The sequence below is a fragment of the Mobula birostris genome, chromosome 12, assembly GCF_030028105.1.
Source record: "Mobula birostris isolate sMobBir1 chromosome 12, sMobBir1.hap1, whole genome shotgun sequence".
Lineage (NCBI taxonomy): Eukaryota > Metazoa > Chordata > Chondrichthyes > Myliobatiformes > Myliobatidae > Mobula > Mobula birostris.
This window is the reverse complement of record NC_092381.1, coordinates 46,363,161-46,387,184: the sequence shown is the minus strand read 5'-3', so window position 1 is coordinate 46,387,184 and position 24,024 is coordinate 46,363,161. Positions and strand designations below refer to the sequence as shown.

The window sequence follows — 24,024 nt, the reverse complement described above, 5'->3', positions numbered from 1 at the left end:
AAAACAGATATATATTTACACCTGTTAATGATGATGGCAAATTACTTAGATCCACTGGTTCCCCATTGTGCAAAGCCTTTATCGCAATATCAAGCCTCTAAAAAAAACAAAATAACAATTTACACATTCAAATCTGTCTAGTCTATGTTTAAAAACAGTGTACTGTTGTAAATAGTCCAAAATTATTGCATCTGTAAATGAAGCTAAAAGCAAAAAATTACATTACAAAGAAACCCAGATTAAAACAAATCTTTAGAAATTATATGCCCTGAAATCTTAAAATTGAAGACACCACTAGGATTAAATCCACAACATAAGTAAAAACATTTCTTATTTCCACCAAGTCGACAAAAGGCAGATAAAGCGGGTGGAAATTTGGACTGCACAGAAAGTCAGCATTGCTCAATTCTTCTCATGCAAGGTGACTTGCATAAACAACGTGCTTTCAAACAGAAGGGCCAATGTCAGACATCCAATGAGACAGACAGTTTAACATTCTTAATAACAATATCTTTTAACGTCGGGGATTCATCATCATCATTACGTGCCATACTGTTCGACAAAGGCGATCAATTTTTTTCTGCAGAAGTAGCTTGCCCTTGTGGGGGGCGGGGTGGGGGGGGGTAAAGCAGGCACTACACCTTACCCAAGGGTAACCTGTGGGCTAGTGGAGAGCAGGAGCACCTTACACCTCCTTTGGTAGAGACATAGCTCCACCCTGCCACCCATTAGGGATTACATATTAACTATTCCCTTCTTTATTATATGAAGATTTTGGAACTGTCACAGCAAAACCTCTGCATGTCACAAGTACGTGTAGTAGGATTAAAAGTAAATATTTAACTGGCTCGTCTGCTTTACACTGTTTTTGAGATTTGGCAACTTCAAAACTGCAGTGGTAGAGCACTTTCCTTCAAAACTAAAGAAACAAATCATTGTGAAGTACACAGAAGGTCAAATTAGAGTTTAACTGCCAATTGCTAGTTCATAAATCTTCAGAAAATAGAATATCACCAGTTTGAAACAGAGGAACAAGTGCCTAAATTTCAGACAATTTCACGTTGGTAATGGTAGCTTTTGCTAGATTGATCCTTTTTATTATTCAAGTATATTTTACATTAATTCTGCTTAGTTTTTAGTATTTCACAGCTGATCTCATTTGTCGGATAAGTGTGCAACTTCAAGAGTATCTAATTAATTTTGCCCAAAAGCAAACACACCACTACCATTAAAATAGTCTCTGCTGAATAGAACTTCAGGAATTGCTTCTATATTGGTCATATATAAGCATAAATTAAACATTAAATGCATTTACATTGAACATTTTACAGGATTCACCAAAAAAATACAAATCTTTTACTTTGCAGATTTTCACATATTCTAGAGCTGTTGTGATGTCTCCTTGTTGCTTTGCTCTCAGTGCAGCCAATTTATATTCTTTCTGTCTTCCAATTAGCAGCTCTTTTGTTTTTGAATCATCCGACCCTGCAAAATGTTAAAAAAATACTGACTTTAAAAATCATAGCATAATTGATCTGCAACAGGACCAGTTTCAGAGGACTACCTTCAGAGATTTCCTAATTTGGTTCAGAGCTTAATCCAAAATTGACTACAAGACTGATTTGTATTTTACAAACCTGGTATATTTATTTCAGCAGTACTATCTTTCAATCAGTCAAAATATATTTATCAATGAGGAACAGAACAATAATTTTAACTAGAGAAGTTCAGAGTATTCAGTCTTTCACAGATTATATATAATTTCCTCATTGTAGACATCACCTAATTCATGAGCAGTTAGGGTGTGAATATCATTGTGTTTGGCCTAATCTTGTTGCATTTGGAATCACTGCCTACGGTTTCCATGACTACACTTAACCTCTTTAGGGTGTCGAGGGCCACTTTTACCAGTAGTCCTGTGTTTCAGAGATATGCGGCCTGAAGAGATCGACAACTGGCGTAGTGGGGCCTAAGACATCACCAGGTGCAAAAGCTAACATGCAGAGTTATTTAATAAGAATTAAAATGGAAGAAAATAATTCAATTATTTAAAAAAATTAAATGATTGAAGTTAACCAACAATGCCTCAAAAACATATTAAAAATAAGTACTTTAAAATGTAACCTACCTTGTCATTTGCTTCCTAATCAATTTAGCCTGTTGCAGGGTTCAAGAGAAATTCCTTGGTACTATGCTTGAAACTTGGTGAGTGGGTTTGGCCACTAGGCTCCTTGAGAACCTAGCGGCTCAGTGAACTGACAGAGCTGGCTTTACAAATCTGTTTGCAAGACCCGACCTATTACAACTGAAATGGCAGAATAAGAGCAGTTTCTTTTGATACAGTACCTGTACCGTCACTAACTGCTGCAATGGACACATCACTGATCTCTGAGTGAGTGGTCGGTGCGTGCTCTTCAAGAACATTTTGAGATTCAGGCATGGAAGGCATCACAGGTAACACAGTCTTAATAGATTTTGCTGGTGCTGCTGTTTCATCAGGAATTTCCGCTTTTCCACCCTCTACATTTTCAGTTTCTGAACTTCCTGCATTTAAGCCATCGGGTTGGAGGACTGGAGCACTGCTTTTACCAGTGGGCACCGGAGGAGGAATTTCTGCTTCGTCTATTTTTTTACCTTTCTTTGCAGAAACCAGCATTGTCTGTAGAGTCTGTTAAAAAAAAAGGAATCAGTTAAAGACTGTATATACTATATTCAAATAAACCTTAAAATTCACAAGATTTCTAATAAATTCTTCTCAAGGTTTTCCAAAAAAAATCAAACTATTTCAGTGAGAATATCATCTCCATATTCTTTTAAGAACCCACACTTCACATAATAAGCAGCTTGTTGAGTAGATTATGAAAAGGAAATCCAAAATGAACTTGTACATTAAACCAAAAGTTCTTCATTTTTGCTATGAAAGTACACACAATTAAAGAGAAATTGCAAAAAAAATTTCAAAGTTAAAATATGAGTGCACAACATTCAGCTATGCTAAAGTAACATTAAATCCAACCAAAAATACAGCCCTAATGAGAATTTTAATTCAACTTCTCTGAATTGCTAATTTGCTAAATGGAGCCTCAGGGCTACATCTTTCTTTAAGACAAGGTTTGACAGAAATAGACTTCACACTTTGGCTGCGTTATGAAAACGCTGTTCCCATCAATTGACACTGAAGCATCTCCAATGCAATCGACAGAAAAATCCAAACTGCCCAAAAATTACATGGAGGTTGGAACATAAATAACTAATAAATTATACCTTTAGTCCCCGTTCATATCTTCTCATTTTGGAGGTTTCCCCAGCTTGCTTTGCATTAGCAACTGCAACGCCATACATCCGAATTCGTTCTTCCAGCGTACCTTGCAAACCAGGCGCATTCATAGAAACTGTGCTCGACTTGGGGAGGGGAAAAATAGGATATATTTTTCTGATCACATGCTTGAACATATAATGCACACCACAGTAAGGCACGTTCTAAATGCTGGTAAGTTATCATCCTTAAGCTTTCATGGACCTCAATTGCTTTTTCTCAGCAGTTAGCAGAAGCTCTATTCCCTTGTCCCCCATGATTGAAACATTCCTTCCTTTATTCATATCAGAACTGTATACTTCAATAACTCCAAGTGGCAAAATGTTCTACACTCTTAATATACTTATAGAATCTCCTTTCTCTTATCTGCCAAATCATGCCCTCTTTTAGCCCTCCTATTTTCCTATTAAATGTACTCCTCATCCCTTAAGCACCACAATCCCACCTACCTTCACCTGACAAATGCTTCGTTTTTCTTGATCAGACTCTCAATATCCCTTGTGAACCAGGGTTCCCTCTGCTTGCCAGCCTTGCTTTTCACTCTATCAGGAACTCGCTGATCCTAAATTCTCTCTCTAAATCACTTTTAAAAACCTCGCAAATGCTAGACAGCCCCTTTACCTGCAACAGCCTCTCATAATCCACCTCTGCAAGTTCCTGTCTAATTGCATCGAAGTTACCCTTTCCCTTTTTTAAGACTTCATCTTGTGGACTGGTCCTGTGTTTTTTCATATCTACTTTAAAACTAGGAGAATATGGTCACTGGTACCAAATTGATCTGACATTCCGGTAACTTGCCCTCCCTCATTTCCCAACAGGGGGTTGAGTGTAAATAGGACCTTCAACATTTTGGATTCTATTTTCCAATAAATGTGCCCCAGTGTGCAGGTCAATGAACACACTCTATTAGTAAGCAATTCATCTTTAGTTCTTGTATATGGCTTTGTGATGTACTCCATCACAATATAAATGTAAGATAAAATTACTACTTGCTTTTGTGACAAACTTTGGAAACAAATGCAAGGCCTAAATCTCTCAACAATTTTTTAAAAATTGTTCTATGATTTTATGAAATTAGTAAATCACAGGTGCTGATAATATTAGAATAAATTGTGGAATTCAAACACTTTGAATGACTTGCCACTTTATGAGTAAATTTATTCAGTATGCCAATGTTAGAGTGATTTTTGGGTTTAGGTCATTTACATTTAGCAAATGGCTTTGGCCACCAGTCTTCTGTTCCTTGATAATGTATTGTGGATTTAGTTTGTAACAATGAATTTCTAAAAGCCCAGTCCAGACACTGCTGGCGCCTGTGGGATGGATGTGAACCAGAAGGTGTGAAGTTTGTATGTCGTTTCAAATGAAAGCATTGTCTATATACTTTGTAAATGTGGAATTGTTCTTTGTGTTTAGCAAATAAATATTGAGTCCCACGTTGGGCAGCAGACTTTTCCACCAAAAGCGTCTCCGTCCGTATGATGTGGTTTTGTCGAATAAAGAAGCTGCTTTGTATCTACTGGTAACTTTCTCTCCAGTGATTTCATTCATGCAACAACAGCCAATACACCATGTCCTACCGGATCAATTTTTATAACCACATTTATGATGGATGCCACAACTCTATTTGGGCATTTTCTCAATAATTTCACCCAAAGTTGTTCTTAGTATTTTCAGGGCATCAAGGGGTATGGTGAGAAGGCAGGTGTACGGGGTTGAGTGGGATCTAGGATTAGCCGTGATGGAATGGCAGAGCAGACACAATGGGCTGAATGGCCTAAATCTGCTCCTATGTCTTATGGTCTTATGTTATATTTCAGGGAAGTTATAAGACTTAATGTAACCAATATCAGGCAGTGACTAGTGGGGTATTTGCGGATGACACGAAGCTGGGTGGCAGAGTTAGCTATGAGGAGGATGCTAAGGGGATGCAGGGTGACTTGGATAGGTTAGGTAAGCAGGCAAATGCATGGCAGATGCAATTTAATGTGGATCAATGTGAGGTTATCCACTTTGGTGGCAAGAACAGAAAAACAGATTATTATCTGAACGGTGGCTGATTAGGAAAAGGGGAGGTGCAACGAGACCTGATGTCATTGTACACCAGTCATTGAAAGTGGGCATGCAGGTACAGCAGGCGGTGAAAAAGGAAAATGGTATGCTGGCATTCATAGCAAGAAGATTTGAGTACAGGAGCAGGGAGGTTCTACTGCAGTTGTACAAGTCTTGGTGAGACCACACCTGGAGTATTGTGTGCAGCTTTGGTCCCCTAATCTGAGGAAAGACATCCTTGTCATAGAGGAAGTACAAAGAAGGCTCACCAGATTGATTCCTGGGATGGCAGGACTTTCATATGATGAAAGACTGGATGAACTAGGCTTTTACTTGCTGGAATTTAGAAGATTGAGGGGGGATCTTATTGAAACGTATAAAATTCTAAAGGGATTGGACAGGCTAGATGGAGGAAGATTGTTCCCAATGTTGGGGAGGTCCAGAATGAGGGGTCACAGTTTACGGATAAAGGGAAAGCCTTTTAGGACCAGGATGAGGAAAAACTTCTTCACACAGAGAGTGGTGAATCTGTGGAATTCTCTGCCACAGGAAACAGCTGAGGCCAGTTCATTGGCTATATTTAAGAGGGGGTTAGATATGGCCCTTGTGGCTAAAGGGATCGGGGGTATGGAGAGAAGGCAGGTACAGGGTTCTGAGTTGGATGATCAGTCATGATCATACTGAATGGTGGTGCAGGCTCGAGGGGCCGAATGGCCTATTCCTGCACCTATTTTCTATGTTTCTATGTTTATGTTTCTATATAAAATGAACATTAGGCAAAGTTAAAAACTAGGCAAAGACCTCGTGAAAGACATAAAAGCTTTACTTTGTTATTCTATGAACTGAAAGTGAATCAGGCAAAGCATAACTAACTCATCTTCATCTACAAATTGCTAAAGCTGATGCTGACAATAGTATAGTTTAGCTCTTGGTGCTATTCAACTGCTACCAACTTGCTGACAATTTTATGCATCAATACATTACAGTTAATCTCCACCGTGTTAATTACACATTTTTCTTAAATTGAATTTCAGTGGTCCTTTTAAGAAAACTCAATAAATACCTTGCAAGACATTTCTCATTCTAAAGATTATCTGCACTTTCCAAATAAGAGTGTAATTAGTAAAGTCAAATTACTAATATAGTCTACCGAGGTGCAGCAAATAAAAGCACATTATGTAGCAATAAGTTTTGTTTTAACTGACAGTATTACACCATATACAAGAATAATCTTTCCTCGTTAACCTAGAAAGACGTCATTTACCTGAGGCTGAGATACAATTTGCTGCCTTATCGATACTGGCATCTCTGTGGGAGAAGGTGAATTTGAAGATTCTTCCTTCTCATCCCCGACCACTTCCTTTAACTCTGCCTTAATTAGAAAAATAAATATTTTATGTAACTTGTGCAAATATTTTTAATTAGCACACTACCTGGTTTACAATTATGTAATCCATTAACAAATTAATAAACACAGAATACAGTTTGTTTAATACTGAGGCATTTGTTTGCTAGGTCCTCTGCAGGTTTAGATTTGTGGAAATAAGGGGACAAGCAATTAAAGGATGTAACTGTGAAAGAGGCATCTGTCAGTGGTTATATTAAGGTTAAACTACCAGACATAATGTTACTATTTTCTGGTTTCAAGTTATTCAGCAAAAAATAAGATAATCCATAACTTTCAACCATTGATACATTTTAAGATAAACACATTTAATGCACAATTATTTGATATTCCATAGCTTAAGGTGTTTGCCAAAATAAGCACCAAATGGATAATGTAAACAGTTAATTATCATTAAATTAATTAGGCACAATGGCCAATGCTTAAATTCATTCCAATTACTTCCCACATCATCTACTGGTTAAAGCAAATCATGACAGGATGTTGAGCCAGCATATCTGTGTAGAGCTGATAGATTTTGTTGATGTGGGGTCACAGAAAAATGATCAGCTGGGTTTTCTGTTTACAAGTCTATCCAATTACTCATTCTGGATAACTGTAATCTTCATGACTCCACTTGAATATGACTTCACATTTCATTGAAAGGCCTTCAGGCATTAATTCATAATCCCAATACACAATAAATTCAAAATTTACAAAAGGAAAATTACTGTAAATTCCAGTGTCTCAGCCGAAAATTTGGCCCTAAATTTTGGTCCGAAAATTAGGCGGTTAGCTTATACAGAGGGTGCCAACTTTGGAAAAACGAATACACAGAAGATAAGTCGTCTTTAATGGCTGTTTTTGAGTCAAATACAAAAGAAAATACAAATGCTTATGAAATCTACACAAAAGAAACACAGATGTCAAACCACCAGGGATGAATGCAATGTCCGTATTTTCAGCTTTTAATGCTGCTTTTGTCTCACCTGACAAGTGCGCTTTGCACATGTCCCAGACAAGTAGCAACTTTTCCTTCCTGAAATCCTCGGGACGTCAACGCCACCCCTCTTTAACCCACTTCAAGCAACCCACTTTGTCCATCCAGCCGTGTTCTTGAACGTAAACAACTACACCCCGCGGGAATTTTTCTTTCTTTGGTAATGTTTTCCTCTTAAAAATCACCATCGGTGGTAGTTTGGTCCCATCAGCCATACACGTTAACACGACAGTAAAATGTTGCTACTCGTGTCCAGTTGTTTTGACGAGGACTGTTTTCTCCCCCTTCTGATTGACGGTGCGGCTGCCAGCAAAATCAAAGAACATTGGTGACTCGTCCATGTTACCAATCAGTGAGAGCGGGTAAGAATGTGCCTTTCAATGCTTGATTACAAACAATTGGAAGGCCGTAATCTTATTCTCAAGTTCGCTCAGCAACTTCTGAGCAGTCTTTGCTTTTTGTCTCAACACAAGATCATGTCTATTCATAAATTGGGTGCACCAATTCACATAGCTTTGAAATTTTCACTGACCTCACTGTGTTTTGCGGTCCATTTCAACGTTTGAACTCGAATCATTTATCTGATAACAATGTATCCAGACAATCGCTGGTGATTCACCCGCTCTAAAACTTTTTCTTCCAGTTCTGGCCACTGGTATGTTTTCCCGTGGTTTGCACATTCCGTCTTTGGCATTTCCCTCAGCGTGTCCTCTGCCTTTCTCCACTCTCTCACTTGTATCACATTTACACTAAACTTCTTAGCAACTGCAGAATCATTCATTCCTTTAGCAAAATCAACAACCTTCAGCTTGAAGCCAGCATCATATCGCATTCATTTTAATCTTTTGTACATGGTGGTCGCAAACTCAATACTGAGTACACGTACTGATCCCACCACCCCGCGTTATGTTTTAACGAGATTACGATGGGCGCTAAATGGTTTCACGGGGGTTACATTTCAGAGGATTCTTTACCATTGGGAACCTAATCCAAAACTTCCCTCCCTGATTTATTAATTAAGAATTCGCTTATAATGCTCAACAATGTGTAGGCCTATTTTCTTAGCAGGTACTGGTTCACAAAATTTCCAGGTTCCGGATCCAGCAAAGCCGAGTACCGGCATGTGAGATCTTGTGATCTTTTCTGGTTAAATCAAAAACCTCTACAAAATGGGTCGGCTTATCCAAAGGTAACATGAAAAAGTCACTTTTTTAACCTTAAAAATGGGGGGGATCGGCTTATACTCCGGGTCAGCTTATACACTGGAATTTACAGTAAGTGAAAAACCATTTAATAAACGAATGTTGTATATTTAAATAATAACAGGCATTTATGTATAATACAAATTATTTAGGAATAACTCAAACAACAACACAATTGAATTCATTCATTACAAGCACTTTAGAATGAAATCCAGAAAATATTTGAAACCCTCAGGAGGTTGGCAGCAATGAAGCAAATGACCTTTGATCAAAATGGGAAAATATAGATACATACGAGTTTTAAAATAAGACAATAAAACATACGAGAGAGCAGAATTAAGCCATTCAGCCCATCGAGTCAGCTCCATTGGCTGATTTGGGAAAGGGAAAGAGAGAACAAAAGGCATATTCTATACTAAGGTGGTAACCATTGGCAGATCTGATAAAAGTTAATTACCCAAACATTAACTTTCTACTACTTCTTTCTACCAATTTAACCACCCTACTTTTCTTTCATTTTCTAGTTTTGTTCAGATTTCCTGAGGAAATATTTGTACAGTACTTTAGATGTGCTTTAGTGCAAGGTAACAGAAACATTTTAAGTAATACATAAGTATGGTTCCACAGGATAAGGTTGTAATATTGTAGCAGTCACTGAGACAGAGCTGCGCTAGAACTAAATGTAGCAAGTTACATCTACAGAAGAGAAAGCAAAAAGGCAGAGGGGTAGGTTTTGTCAGTGATTGGAATGAAATTTAGTTGTGGCGAGAAGATAGGAAACTGAAGAAATAAATCAGCCATGATCAAATGGTGGAGCAAACTCAATGGACCAAATGGCCTAATTCTGCCCGTGTGTCTTATGTTCTTATATTGATATGTACAAGTAACGGTGCAATATACACCTTAATGAATATGAGATACATGCAGTGCCTATTAAAGTATTCCTCCCCCTTCCCTGCAAGTTTTCATGTTTTATTGTTTTACAACATTGAATCACAGTGGATTTAATATGGCTTTTTTGACACTGATCAACAGAAAAAAAAGACTCCTTTGTGTCAAAGTCAAAACAGATCTTGATAAAGTGATCTAAATTAATTACAAATATAAAACGCAAAATAATTGATTGTACAAGTGCTCATCTCATTCAAGTCAGTATTTAGTAGACGCAGCAACTACAGCCTTGAGTCTGTGAGGATTGGTCTCCATCAGCTTTGCATACCTGGACACTGCAATTTTTTCCCCATTCTTCTTCACAAAACTGCTCAGATTGCATGGGGTTAGTGAGTGAACAGCCCTTTTCAAGTCCAGTCACAAATTCTCAATTGGATTGAGGTCTGGACTCCGACTTGGCCACTCCAGGACATTAACTTTGTTGTTTTTACGCCATTCCTGTGTAGCTTTGGTTTTATGTTTAGGATCATTGTCTTCTGGAAAACAAATCTTCTCCCAAGTCGCAGTTGTCTTGCACAAGGCATCAGTTTTTTCTCCAGGATTTCCCTGTATTATGCTCCATTCATTTTACCCTCTACCTTCACAAGCCTTCCAGGGCCTGCTGCAGTGAAGCATCCCCACAGCATGATGCAGCCACCACCATGCTTCACAGCAGGGATGGTGTGTTTTCTCATGAGGTACAGTGCTTGGCTCACGCCAAAATAGCATTTAGTCTGATGGCCAAAAGGCTCAATTTCGGTTTCATCAGACCATAGATCCTTCTTCCAGCCGAGTCTCCCACATTCCTTCCGGTAAACTGTAGCTGAGATCTCATGTGAGTTTTTTTCCCCAACAGTGGCTTTCCGTTTGCCACTCTCCGATAAAGCTGCAACAGGCGAAGCACCTGGGCAACAGTTGTTGTATGTGCAGTCTCTCTCATCTCAGCGACTGAAGCTTGTAATTCCTCCAGAGTTGTCATAGGTCTCGTGGTACCTCCCTCACTCGTCCCCTTCTTGCACGTCACTCAGTTTTTGAGGATGGCCTGCTCTAAACAGATTTACATCTGTGCCATATTCTTTCAATTTCTTGATGATTGACTTCACTGTACTCCAAGGGATGTTCAATGACTTGGAAATTTTCTTGTATCCATCTCCTGACTTGTGCTATTCAATAACCTTTTCCCAGAGTTGCTTGGAGTGTTCTTTTGTCTTCGTAGTGTAGTTTTTGCCAGGATACTAACTCACCAGCAGTTGGACCTTCCCAATACAGATGTATTTTTACTACAATCAATTGAAACACCTCAAATGCACATGGTAATCTCCATTTAACTAAATATGTGGCTTCTGAAACCAACTGGCTGCACGATTGATGATTTGGTGTCATACTAAATGGGAGTGAATACTTAACATTCAATTATTGTGTGTTTTATATTTCTAATTAATATAGATCACTTTGTAGAGATCTGTTTTCATTTTGACGTGATCTTTTTCTGTTGATCAGTGTCAAAAAAAGCCAAATTAAATCCACTGTGATTCAATGTTGTAAAACAATAAAACATGAAAACTTCCAAACGGGGGTGAATATTTTTTATAGGCACTGTAGGTATTTATCAATCAAAAGATATTAATGAATACAAGAAGAAGATTGATGGGTGAAGTTGGGTCACAGGGAAGCCAACGTTGAAGTGCATGATGAAACAAACTGGAAGAACAATGTGCTTTTATGTTTAAGATTAAATTAGTGAAAACTAACTTCATACTTCATAATGCTATTAAGACATTATGTTAATGTCAACTCTCAAAGGAACAACCCATGACTTCCATTCCCTCTCTCATTTTCCTGCATCACTGTAGCTTATTTTCTCTCTCACACACCTGTCTACTTCCTTTCAGCACTTTCCCCCTGAACGATATTAAGGAGTAATTTACAGTGACCAAATAAACAACCAGCGCATCCTCGGGATGCGAGAGATAACCAGAACACCTGGAAATAATCCACATGATCATGCAGACAACACCCGAGATCAGACTGAACCAGGGTCCGAGAGCTGCAAGACAGCAGCACCACCTTGGCTGGACAATATTCAAAAACACAAATTTGTTTTGAGAACTAATTTATCATGCAATACTCATTTTATCCTTTTCAAAATACCAACTTACCAAGAGATCCTCATCATTTTCAAAATCATCATCGTCGTCATTTTCATCTACATCCTTCATGCACTCGTCAGCCATTTGTTTTATGTGGTCCATGGGCAAAGGTACTGTGATTAGAATGTGCAAGATCAGGGACAGGTCTAGTTTATTCAAATTCTTTTGTTCTCAGATTATAGCTTATTGAAATAGCTGTGTATCTGGCATATTGTCAGATAATTAATATGAGAGAACTCAGAGGGATTTTAATGCAATTATCCTTCACAATACCAAACTTCATATCCCAGCTGTGGGAAAAATAAATCAACAGTGAATCAGTAGCTTTTCCTGAAGGTTGAACTATATACCAGGGGAAAACAATAGCACTACTCATTTTCTCTTGAAAAAAAAACAAATCTCCAAAGCTGGCGTTAAAGTATAAGCTGCCAAGTTCAAGCTGAAATTTTAATTGTTATTCAACCATACATGCTGATACAGCTAAACGAAAGTGTTCTTCCGGGGCGACGGTGCAAAACACAGCACATACAGCCACACACAGCACTCATAGTTGTAGAATCAGAATCAGGTTTATTATCACCAGCACAAAACGTGAAATTTATTAACTTAGCAGCAGCAGTTCAATACAATGTATAATATAGAAGAAAAAAATAAAATAGTAATAATAATAAGTAAATCTTATTCAGTATACTTTATACAATATATGTATATTGAATAGACTAAAAATCGTGCAAAAGACAGAAATAATATATATTAAAAAACTGAGGTAGTGTTCACGGGTTCAAAGCCCATTTAGGAATCGGATGGCAGAGGGGAAGAAGCTGTTCCTGAATCGCTGAGTGTGTGCCTTCAGGCTTCCGTACCTCCTACCTGACGGTAACAATGAGAAAAGGGCATGCCCTGAGTGCTGGAGATCCTTAATAATGGACGCTGCCTTTCTGAGACATGTTCCTTGAAAATATCCTGGATACTTTGTAGGCTAGTACCCAAGATGGAGCTGATCAAATTTACAACGCTCTGCAGCTTCTTTCAGTCCTGTGCAGTAGCCCCTCCATACCAGACAATGATACAGCCTGTCAGAATGCTCTCCACGGTACATCTATAGAAGTTTTTGAGTGTATTGGGGATACATCTGTCCCCATAAAATCATTCAGAGTCTTCCTCAACCAGAAGCCCGGAATGAGCCATGAGATCCTCAATCTGCTGAGGGCCAGATCAGAAGCATTCAAGTCTGGTGACCAAGAAAGTTACAAGAGATCCAGGTACAATCTCCAGAAAGCCATCTCACAGGCAAAATTCAATTCCAGACTAAACTTGAATCAACAAAGGATGCTTGGTTTTGTGGCAAGCCACATAGGAGACAACAGGGTTTCACTTCCAGATGAGCTCAGTGCCTTCTATGCTTACTTTGACCGTAACAAACTCTCACAGCCACCAAGGATCCTGTGATTTCAGTCTCTGAGGCCGACGTGCAAACGTCCTTCAGGAGGGTGAACCCACGAAAAGCATCCAGCCCAGACCGGGTACCTGGCCAAGAACTAATCTATGCTGATCAACTGGCTGGAGTGTTTACTGAGATCTTTAACCTCTTGCTTCAGCAGTCACCCATCCGCTTCAAGCAGGCTTCAATTATTCTATTGCCTAAGCAGGTAACCTGTCTCAATGACTATCGCCCAGTAGCATTACATCCACAGTGATGGAAATGCTTAGACAGATTGGCGATGAAACATCATCTCCTGCCTGAGCAGTGGCTTGGATCCTCTCCAATTTGCCTACCGGAGCAACAGGTCCACAACAGATGCCATCTCACTGGCTCTTCAGTCAACCCTGGAGCATCTGGACAGCAAAGATACATACCTCAGGATGCTCGTATCAACTACAGCTTAGCATTCAAAACCACCGTCCCCTAAAAACTAATCAATAAGCTTCAAGACCTTGGTCTGAATATTTCCTTGTACAATTGGATGCTCAATTTCCTTACTTGCAGACCCCAGTCAGTGCAGATTGGCAACAACATCTCTTCCATGATCTCCATCAGCACAGGTGCACCACAAGGCTTTGTGCTTAGCCCCCTGCTCTGCTTGCTTTACACTTATGACTGTGTGGCTGAGCATAGCTCCAATGCCATATTCAGTTTTCCTGATGATACCACTGTCATGGGCCAAATCAAAGGTGGTGATGAATCAGCATATAGGAGGGAGATTGCAAATCTGGCCGAGTGGTGTCATAACAATAACCTCTCACTCAATGTCAGCAAGACCAAGGAGCTGATTATAGACTTCAGGAAAAGGAAACCCGAGGTCCGTGAGCCAGCCTTCAGAGGTCCAGATGTGGAAAGGGTCAGCAACTTCAAACTCCTCAGTGTATCATTTCAGAGGACCTATCTTGGGCCCAGCACATAGGTGTAATTATGAAGAAAGCATGGCAGTACCTCTACTTCCCTAGGCGTTTGCAAAGATTCAGCATGACTTCCATAACTTTGACCAATTTCTATAGATATGTGGTGGAGAATATATTGACTGGTTGCATCAAGGCCTGGTACGGAAACACCAAAACCCTTGAATGGAAAATCCTGCAAAAAAAAAAGACGATACAGCCCAGTCCATTTCGAGTAAAGCCCTCCCCACCATTGAGCAAATCTACACAGAGTGCTGTTGCAGAGAAGCAGCATCCATTATCATAGACCCCCACCATGAAAGACATGCTGTCTTCTTTCTGCTGCCATCAGGAAGGTAGCTGGTGCAGGATCCTCAGGACTTACACCTCCAGGTTTAGGAACAGTTCCTGCCCCTCCGTCATCAGGCTTTTAAACCAAAGGGATAACTTCACTCAACTTCGTTTGCCCCATCATTGAAATGTTCCACAACTTATGGACTCACTTTCAAAGACTTCTCATCTCATGTTCTCAATATTTACTGCTTATTTATTTATTATTATTATTTCTTTATGTGTTTTCTTTTTGTTGTCTTGCACACTGGTTGAATGCCCAGGCTGGTGTGGTCTTTCATCAATTCTAGTATGGTTATCATTCTATTACGGACTTATTGTGCATGGCCACAAAAAAATGAATCTTAGGGTTGTATATAATGACATATGTATACTTTACTGATGAACTTACTTTGAACATAATTACCATAGCACACACCGTTACAAAAAATAGTATCAGCACAAGTCCCGGAATGGCATGGCCTGAAGATTGATGGTGCATGAAATGTTGTCATGGAGCCATGTTTCTACAAGAACAAGTACATAGCAGTTTCTCAACTCAAGCTGTTCAAACTACATATACGTCACCATATACAACTTTGAGATTCATTTTCTTGTAGGCATACTCACTAAATCTATAGAATAATAACTATATGCCCAACCAGAGCACAGAAGACAACAAACTGTGTAAATACAAAAAGAACTGAATGTGGGAACATTTCAATGATGAAGCATGTGAAGTTGAATTAAGTTCAACTTAATTCAATTTAAGGGCTTAATTAGGAAAGGGAAAAAAGATTATGAGAGAAAGCTGGCAGGGAACATAAAAACTGACTGTAAAAGCTTTTATAGATATGTGAAAAGAAAAAGATTGGTTAAGACAAATGTAGGTCCCTTACAGTCAGAAACAGGTGAATTGATCATGGGGAACAAGGACATGGCAGACCAATTGAATAACTACTTTGGTTCTGTCTTCACTAAGGAGGACATAAATAATCTTCCAGAAATAGTAGGGGACCAGGGGTCTAGTGAGATGGAGGAACTGAGGGAAATACATATTAGTAGGGAAGTGGTGTTAGGTAAATTGAAGGGATTAAAGGCAGATAAATCCCCAGGGCCAGATGGTCTGCATCCCAGAGTGCTTAAGGAAGTAGCCCAAGAAATAGTGGATGCATTAGTGATAATTTTTCAAAACTCTTTAGATTCTGGATTAGCTCCTGAGGATTGGAGGGTGGCTAATGTAACCCCACTTTTTAAAAAAGGAGGGAGAGAGAAACCGGGGAATTATAGACCAGTAAGCCTGACATCGGTGGTGGGGAAAATGCTAGAGTCAGTTATCAAGGATGTGATAACAGCACATTTGGAAAGCAGTGAAATCATCGGACAAAGTCAGCATGGATTTGTGAAAGGAAAGTCATGTCTGACAAATCTCATAGAAATTTTTGAGGATGTAACTAGTAGAGTGGATAGGGGAGAACCAGTGGATGTGGTATATTTGGATTTTCAAAAGGCTTTTGACAAGGTCCCACACAGGAGATTAGTGTGCAAACTTAAAGCACACGGTATTGGGGGTATGGTATTGATGTGAGAATTGGTTGGCAGACAGGAAGCAAAGAGTGGGAATAAACGGGACTTTTTCAGAATGGCAGGCAGTGACTAGTGGGGTACCGCAAGGCTCAGTGCTGGGACGCCAGTTGTTTACAATATATATTAATGACTTAGACGAAGGAATTAAATGCAGCACCTCCAAGTTTGCAGATGACACGAAGCTGGGCAGCAGTGTTAGCTGTGAGGAGGACGCTAAGAGGATGCAGGGTGACTTGGATAGGTTAGGTGAGTGGGCAAATTCATGGCAGATGCAATCTAAAGTGGATAAATGTGAGGTTATCCACTTTGGTGGCAAAAACAGGAAAACAGATTATTATCTGAATGGTGGCTGATCAGGAAAAAGGGAGGTGCAACAAGACCTGGGTGTCATTGTACACCAGTCATTGAAAGTGGGCATGCAGGTACAGCAGGCAGTGAAAAAGGCGAATGGTATGCTGGCATTCGTAGCAAGAGGATTCGAGTACAGGAGCAGGGAGGTACTACTGCAGTTGTACAAGGCCTTGGTGAGACCACACCTGGAGTATTGTGTGCAGTTTTGGTCCCCTAATCTGAGGAAAGACATTCTTGCCATAGAGGGAGTACAAAGAAGGTTCACCAGATTGATTCCTGGGATGGCAGGACTTTCATATAATGAAAGATTGGATCGACTAGGCTTACACTCTCTGGAATTTAGAAGATTGAGGGGGGATCTTATTGAAATGTATAAAATTCTAAAGGGATTGGACAGGCTGGATGTAGGAAGATTGTTCCTGAAGGTGGGGAAGTCCAGAACGAGGGGTCACAGTTTGAGGATAAAGGGAAAGCCTTTTAGGACTGAGATGAGGAAAAACTTCTTCACACAGAGAGTGGTGAATCTCTGGAATTCTCTGCCACAGGAAACAGTTGAGGCCAGTTCATTGGCTATATTTAAGAAGGAGTTAGATATGGCCCTTGTGGCTAAAGGGATCGGGGGTATGCAGAGAAGGCAGGTACAGGGTTCTGAGTTGGATGATCAGCCATGATCATACTGAATGGCGATGCAGGCTCAAAGGGCTGAATGGCCTACTCCTGCACCTACTTCCTACGTTTCTATGTAAGTTATCTCCTTTAATTCAAGAGCCTGATGGTTGAGGAGTAGTAACTCTTCCTGAAGCCGGTGATGTGATTCCTGAGGCTCTTGTACTTTCTTCCTGATGGCAGCAGCGAGAAGAGAGCGTGACCTGGTTATAAAGGGTCCCTGATGATGGATTCACTGCAACAACATTTTGTCTAGATATGGCCAATGGTTGGGAGGGCTTTATCCATGATGTACCGTGCTATATCCACTATATCAGATCACCTGGACAATACGAACATCTATGTCAGGATGCTGTTCATTGACTATAACTGTGTTTAACACTACCATTCTTAACAGCACCAATCCTACAGTACTGGTCGATAAGCTATGGAACCTGGGCCTCCGTACCTCCCTCTGCAATTGGATCTTCAACTTCCTAACTGGAAGACCACTATCTGTGTGGTTTGGTGAAAGTATCTCCTCCTCGCTGATGATCAACACTGGCACATCTCAGGGATGTGAGCTTAGCCAGCTGCTCTACTCTCTCTCTATGCCAATGACTGTGTGGCTAGGCACAGTTCAAATGGCATCTATACATTTGCTGATGACAGAATCTCAGATGGAGATGGGAGGGTGTACTGGAGCGAGATATACCAGCCAATAGAGTTGTGTTTCAGCACCAGCCTTGCACTCAACGTATGCGAGACCAAAGAGCTGATTGTGGACTTCAGAAAGGGTAGGACGAGGATGCACAAACCAATTCCCATAGAGGGATCAGATGTGGAGTGAGTGAGCAATTTCAAGTTCCTGGCTGTCAAGATCTCTGAGGATCTAACCTGGTCCTAACATATCAATGCAGTTATAAAGAAGGAAAGGGTGGCTATCTTTCATTAGGAGTTTGAGGAGATTTGGTTTGTCAAACTTCTACAAATGTACTGTGGAGAGCATTCTGAGTGGTTACATCATCGTCTGGTATAGGGGGTGCGGGGGGGGGGGAGGCTACTGCATAAGATCGAAATTAGTTGCAGTAAGTTGTAAAATTGAACAGCTCCATCATGGGTACCAGGCTCCGTAGTATCCAAGACATCTTCAAGCAGCGGTGCCTTGGGAAGGTGGCATCCATCATTAAGGACCCCCACCACCCAGGACATGCCCGCTTCACACTGTTACCATCAGGAAGGAGGTACAGAAGCCTGAAGGCATACACATCAGTGATTCAGAAACAGCTCCTTCCCCTCTGCCATCCGATTTCTAAATGGACATGGAATACATGAGGACTACCTCACTACTTTTTTACTTGCTATTTTGCACTACTTATTTCAACCTAACTATTTAACAGACACATGTATGTTTGGGCAGAGGGCGATGCTTAGTAATGATGGCGCTAAACAGTGACTCCTTTGTTTGCATCTTCGGAAACAGCTCTGTTTTTATCTTTGATTTCTCTATTTTTCCCTTTCAAGGTTCTTTTGATGACCCTGACTTGTGGAAATGGGACCCGCTGTCAGGGCCTCTCGACCGGATGCTCCTTGCTGTGCCAAGGACGCGGCCTGGAAGACTAGCACGCCTTCAGGCTGCCGGATTTTCGTGGCTCTGGAGACGGACTGACTCAAGGCCGGTGCTGCCGCCGAATGATGGATCGCAGGAGTACACGGGAGATCGGAAGCAGCGAGCTGGCTGTGTGCCCAGAGACCTGAGTTCTTTGGGCACAGGGTTCGGAAAAAACGACGCAACTGAGTTTTAACACCATAAGTCAGCCAGTTGCTTTGTTATGTCTCTTCTCTCACTGTGAAACGGGATCACCTCTTTTTCCCTTATTAGGGAGAGAGAGTGAGCCTGTGGTATGTCGAATTACCAGGTGAACAAGTAGTCTTTGGGGGTAAAGCAAGTCTGTGTCTTTATTGATGCTTTGCTGCACGCTTGAGCGCTCGGAGAGCGCCGATATTTTTTTGCTGGTGGGGGTGGGGGGGGTCATTGCCTTGCTGCTGTTAGTGCATGGGAGGGGGAGCTGGGGGTGGGGTGCTTTGGGTTCTAACATTTAACTGTCATACATTCTTTGGGGCACTCCTCTGTTTTCGTGGATGTTTGCAAAGAATTTCAGAATGTATATTGTATACACTTTTCTGACATTAAATGTACCTATTAAAACCTAATGGTGTCAAAATGGTTGCTGTGACGCATTTAGTGTAGCAGTATAGTGGGCAGAGCTTGTCACTCTCGCTTTCAGCTTTGATTGCTGGCTAGCAGTCTTGTGAAAAGGAGAGCTGAATGTGTAATTCTCTCCCTGCCAGTACATAGCCCCTCCAACAACAAGCCTCATGTAGTCCCTCTTCGCTGGCGATACACTGAAACCGAACTCCTTTCAGACTCAGGCTGAACTACAGAGGACAGGGAGGAGGTCTGGCCCCTGCACCTGTAGCACAAGATCCGAACGTGCCCTGGTGTTCATGAACCAGATCCCCAACAATGAGTAAGTAGCCCCACTACTTTGTGGGCAGCCTCAGGAGAGACGAAGGCTACGGGAGTAAATCCAGACAGCAAATCCGGAGCGGAGCGCCAACGTCAACGTCATTGAACATCCTTCCAGCACCTCGGCAGCCAAGCTGGTGCCAATGTATTGCTTCATAAGCTTTCCTTTGGACTACACTGGTGAGGCCGAGAGGGGGATCTTGATGACTGGACATCTCAGGATTTACATACTTTCCACCCAGGCTGGTAATGATGATGATCATCACCCATTGTCCTTCGAGACAGACGGATGCCAATCTTATACATAAGGTAATCTGTTTTTTTCTATATTTATTTATCGTGTATTTCATTGTACTGCTGCTGTAAAGTTAACGGATTTCACTACGTATGCTGGTAATATTAAACCTGATTCTGAGGTGCTACACACATCAAAGTTGCTGGTGAACGCAGCAGGCCAAGCAGCATCTGTAGGAAGAGGTGCAGTCGACGTTTCAGGCCAAGACCCTTTGAAATCCCTTACTCACTCTTCCTTCAGTTAGTCCTGACGAAGGGTCTTGGCCTGAAACGTCGACTGCACCTCTTCCTACAGATGCTGCTTGGCCTGCTGCGTTCACCAGCAACTTTGATGTGTGTTGCTTGAATTTCCAGCATCTGCAGAATTCCTGTTGTCTGAGGTGCTATCATGCTTTGCCCACAACTGCACAGGGCCCAGGACAGGTACTGCAGAATACCACTACCTAGGAACCGAGGAACTCTCCATCTCTGATCCTCCAATGAGGACTGGCTCATGGACCTCTGCTTTCCTTCTCCTGGTCTATAATCAGTTCCTTGGTCTTGCTGACATTGAGTGAGAATTTGTTGTTCTGACACCACTCATCCAGACTTTTAATCTCCCACAATGGTGTCATCAATTAACCTGAATATGGCATTAGAGCTGTGCTTAACCACAGAGCGGTTTAGTGTGAAACGAGAAGAGCAGGGGGCTGGGCACACAGCCTTGTGGTGCACTTGTGCTGATGCAGATCATGGAGATGTTCATCTGCAGACTAAGGCAAATCAGCTTGTCTTGTTCTTTGTCAGCCGCAAGCAAAGGCAATCCTGCTGGTCTTCCAGGGTTGCAAACCCGATGGGAGGGGCCAGCCTCCAACCCCTGTTCGCTCCCACAGTGCCTCTGGCGCCTCCTCCCAGCCTCCAACCCAGCGCAGTCTAGAGCACGCTCACTGCACCCCCGTTCTCTCCCATAGTGCCTCCTCCCCTGGGTGGCTGCAACAGGTGATGCTGCACGCAACATAGAAGCCACAAACCACACAGCTCCCTCAGCTACCAATGAACCAGACTTGCAGTATTTTATATTACCAATGAACAACAAGGTCTTCCGATAGCAATAAAAACGTTTAAGACAAACATTTTCTAATTTATAACACTATATACTGTACAACTTGGCCACTTCACAGACTTCAGACATTTTCTAGGAAAAGAGGCTGTGATCAGTTGTTTGAAATGATAAGCAACACACATAAAAGTTACTGGTGAACGCAGCAGGCCAGGCAGCATCTCTAGGAAGAGGTACAGTCGACGTTTCAGGCTGAGACCCTTCGTCAGGACTAACTGAAGGAAGAGTGAGTAAGGGATTTATGTCTGTTGCTTGAATTTCCAGCATCTGCAGAATTCCTGTTGTTTGCGTTTGAAATGATAATTTCTTTTTTAGCAATCAAATGCAGATCCATTAACTTTATCAGTATCTTCTAATCAAGAGCTCACATGAATGAGTTAAAATGATTTGCATCCACCTAGGTTCTGATAGGAGAACCTTTACACAATTATTGGAAGATGATCACTCCTTCCTCTTCACGACCTCTCCTTCACTTTTTACCAAAGGGTATTTCCTATGTTTAGTTGATTTCAGACATGCACTGGCACAGCCCTATTCCTTGACACCTAGTCTGAGAGAAGGCAAAAAAAAACTTGAGTATGACTAATGTGACAGCTTTACCAATGCCATTTCTAAAGGAAATTAAAATTACTATCAGAAAGGTACACAGGTTAATAAGAGTCTTCTCACACATTCATCAATCTTACAAAGGAAAGAGAAATGCACACACATTTCCTGTTCTAGTTCTGTCCAACAGTATGCCACAAGTATGGTCACAGTGACATTGTTTCAGCTGTGCTAACTTTAGTAGAAAACATTTATTATAGATCAGTGGGAAGTACAATTCACAAGTATCTTTCCTAATATGCAAGGAATCTTCTGGTATTTCTCATTCACCAAAACTGGAATTTTGTAACCAATTAATTACATCGAGTATATCATAAAGTAATTCCAAGAATTTTGTCAAGCAGTAATGTTCAATGCCTCGATTTCTATGGAGTGGTACTGAGAATATTGACAAATATAATCAGACAAGGCAAACATGTTCCTGTTCTCCATCTAAAGAATGGTTGGATGACACTGTCTTTTGTTGTCATCATCTATGTTTGCTTCCCCCACCTCCAACTGTTCTGTTCCGAAAGAAGCTACAGAGGGTTCTAAATTTAGTTGGCTCCATCTTGGGTACTAGCCTATAAAATGCCCAGGACATCTTCAAGGACTGGTGTCTCAGAAAGGCAGTGTCCACTATTAAGGACCTCCAGCACCCAGGGGATGCCCTTTTCTCACTGTTACCATCAGGTAGGAGGTACAGAAGTCTGAAGGCACACACTCAGCGATTCAGGAACAGCTTCCTCCCCTCCGCTATCCGATTTCTAAATGGTTGAACCCTTGGACACTACCTCACTTTTTTAATATATGTTATTTGTTTTTTGCATGATTCTTAATCTATTCTGTATATGTATGCTGTAATTGATTTACTTATTTATTACTATTATTTTTTCTTCTTCTATTTTATGTATTGCATTGAACTGCTGTTGTTAACAAATTTCAGGACACATGCCGGTGATAATAAACCTAATTCTGATTCTGATTCTGACAATGATTCTCTGCGAATACATTGTGGCTGAAGGTTATAACTTTCAGTTATCATATCAATTAATCAATAGGCAGTTAACCAAAGAAATAATGTACGTAGAAGCATCAAAAAGCACTCATTGTTTTTTTCCACAAATCATTTGCTTCTGGATTTCTAACCAGAAGCTGCCGTTAAATTAAAGACTGTACCAAAGTATCAGAGAACAGAGCAACAGCACACTTAATGCAGCAAAAACATCCCAGACAGCCTTCTAGGAGTGTTGAGTGATCTCAACGCATGAAAGATGATATTAGGGCAGACAAACAATGCTTGGTCAAAGAGGCAAATATCAAGGAACAACATAAAGGGAGAAGAAGATACACAAAAAGAACAGCTTAGTGACAGAATTCCAAAACTTTGGCCTCAATTACATGGGTACGGAATGCAGAAGTAGGGAGGGGTGAAGTTTTATTGAGATTTGAAAATTAGGGTGAGAATTTAAAAATTGAGATTATATTTGACTGGAAGTGAGTCACAAGTTCCGGGATGCTGGGTGAATGGGACTTGATGGAAATTAGGACAAAGGCAGTGCTTTGGATAACCTCAAATTCACACAGGATTTAATCAATGACCAGTTAACTTACCCTGTATGTTATTGGACTGTGGGAGGAAACCGGAGGACCTGGGGAACACCCACATGTACCACAGGGAAGACATACAAATTCCTTACAGACAGGGCTGGTAACCAACTCGGAACACCAGAATGCTCTAAGCTGCAATGGTGTCGCACTAACTGATACACTGCCACGGCATTAACCAATTGGAATTCAGTATTTGCTCTAGGCAGTTTTACCCAATACATTTTTCTTTCAGTTCTTTAGCAAGATTCATGTCTTAAAATATGAAAGTCGAATTATTGTTAAAAGTTAAACACAAAGCACGAAAGAACAATTTTGTCTGTATATTTTTTAAAATTTGTATTTCTTGGTGCACATGCCAATAGCATGGCTTACTTCTGTGTGGTAAGCTCACATCACTATCTGGCAGATCCCCCCTCTACCTCCACAGTGCTGCCCATGACGCATGAAGCAGGAACAAGATTGTATAAACCTAGTCAACTGCTGCTATTTATTATCAGTTCTATTGTGAAGCAACAAATTTCACAATATATTTTAAAGATAATGGACCTGATTCTGATTCCATCTTACTTATATTTAGTTAAA

The 24,024-nt window shown here is 40.8% G+C and overlaps 1 protein-coding gene across 5 annotated transcripts in view; it reads right to left on the bottom strand.

Moving 5' to 3' along the window:
* The window catches only part of cc2d1b (coiled-coil and C2 domain containing 1B), a 90,526-nt gene that overhangs the window by 53,368 nt on the left and 13,134 nt on the right, over positions 1-24,024 (bottom strand). For all 5 annotated transcript variants that reach the window (XM_072273743.1, XM_072273742.1, XM_072273746.1 and 2 more), the window contains exons 3-8: positions 12,044-12,147; positions 6,633-6,740; positions 3,265-3,402; positions 2,347-2,668; positions 1,361-1,485; positions 22-97 (exon numbers count right to left, since the gene is read on the bottom strand). In XM_072273743.1, the coding sequence (XP_072129844.1) occupies positions 22-97; positions 1,361-1,485; positions 2,347-2,668; positions 3,265-3,402; positions 6,633-6,740; positions 12,044-12,147 (873 nt within the window). The remainder of the gene's footprint in view (positions 1-21; positions 98-1,360; positions 1,486-2,346; positions 2,669-3,264; positions 3,403-6,632; positions 6,741-12,043; positions 12,148-24,024) is intronic.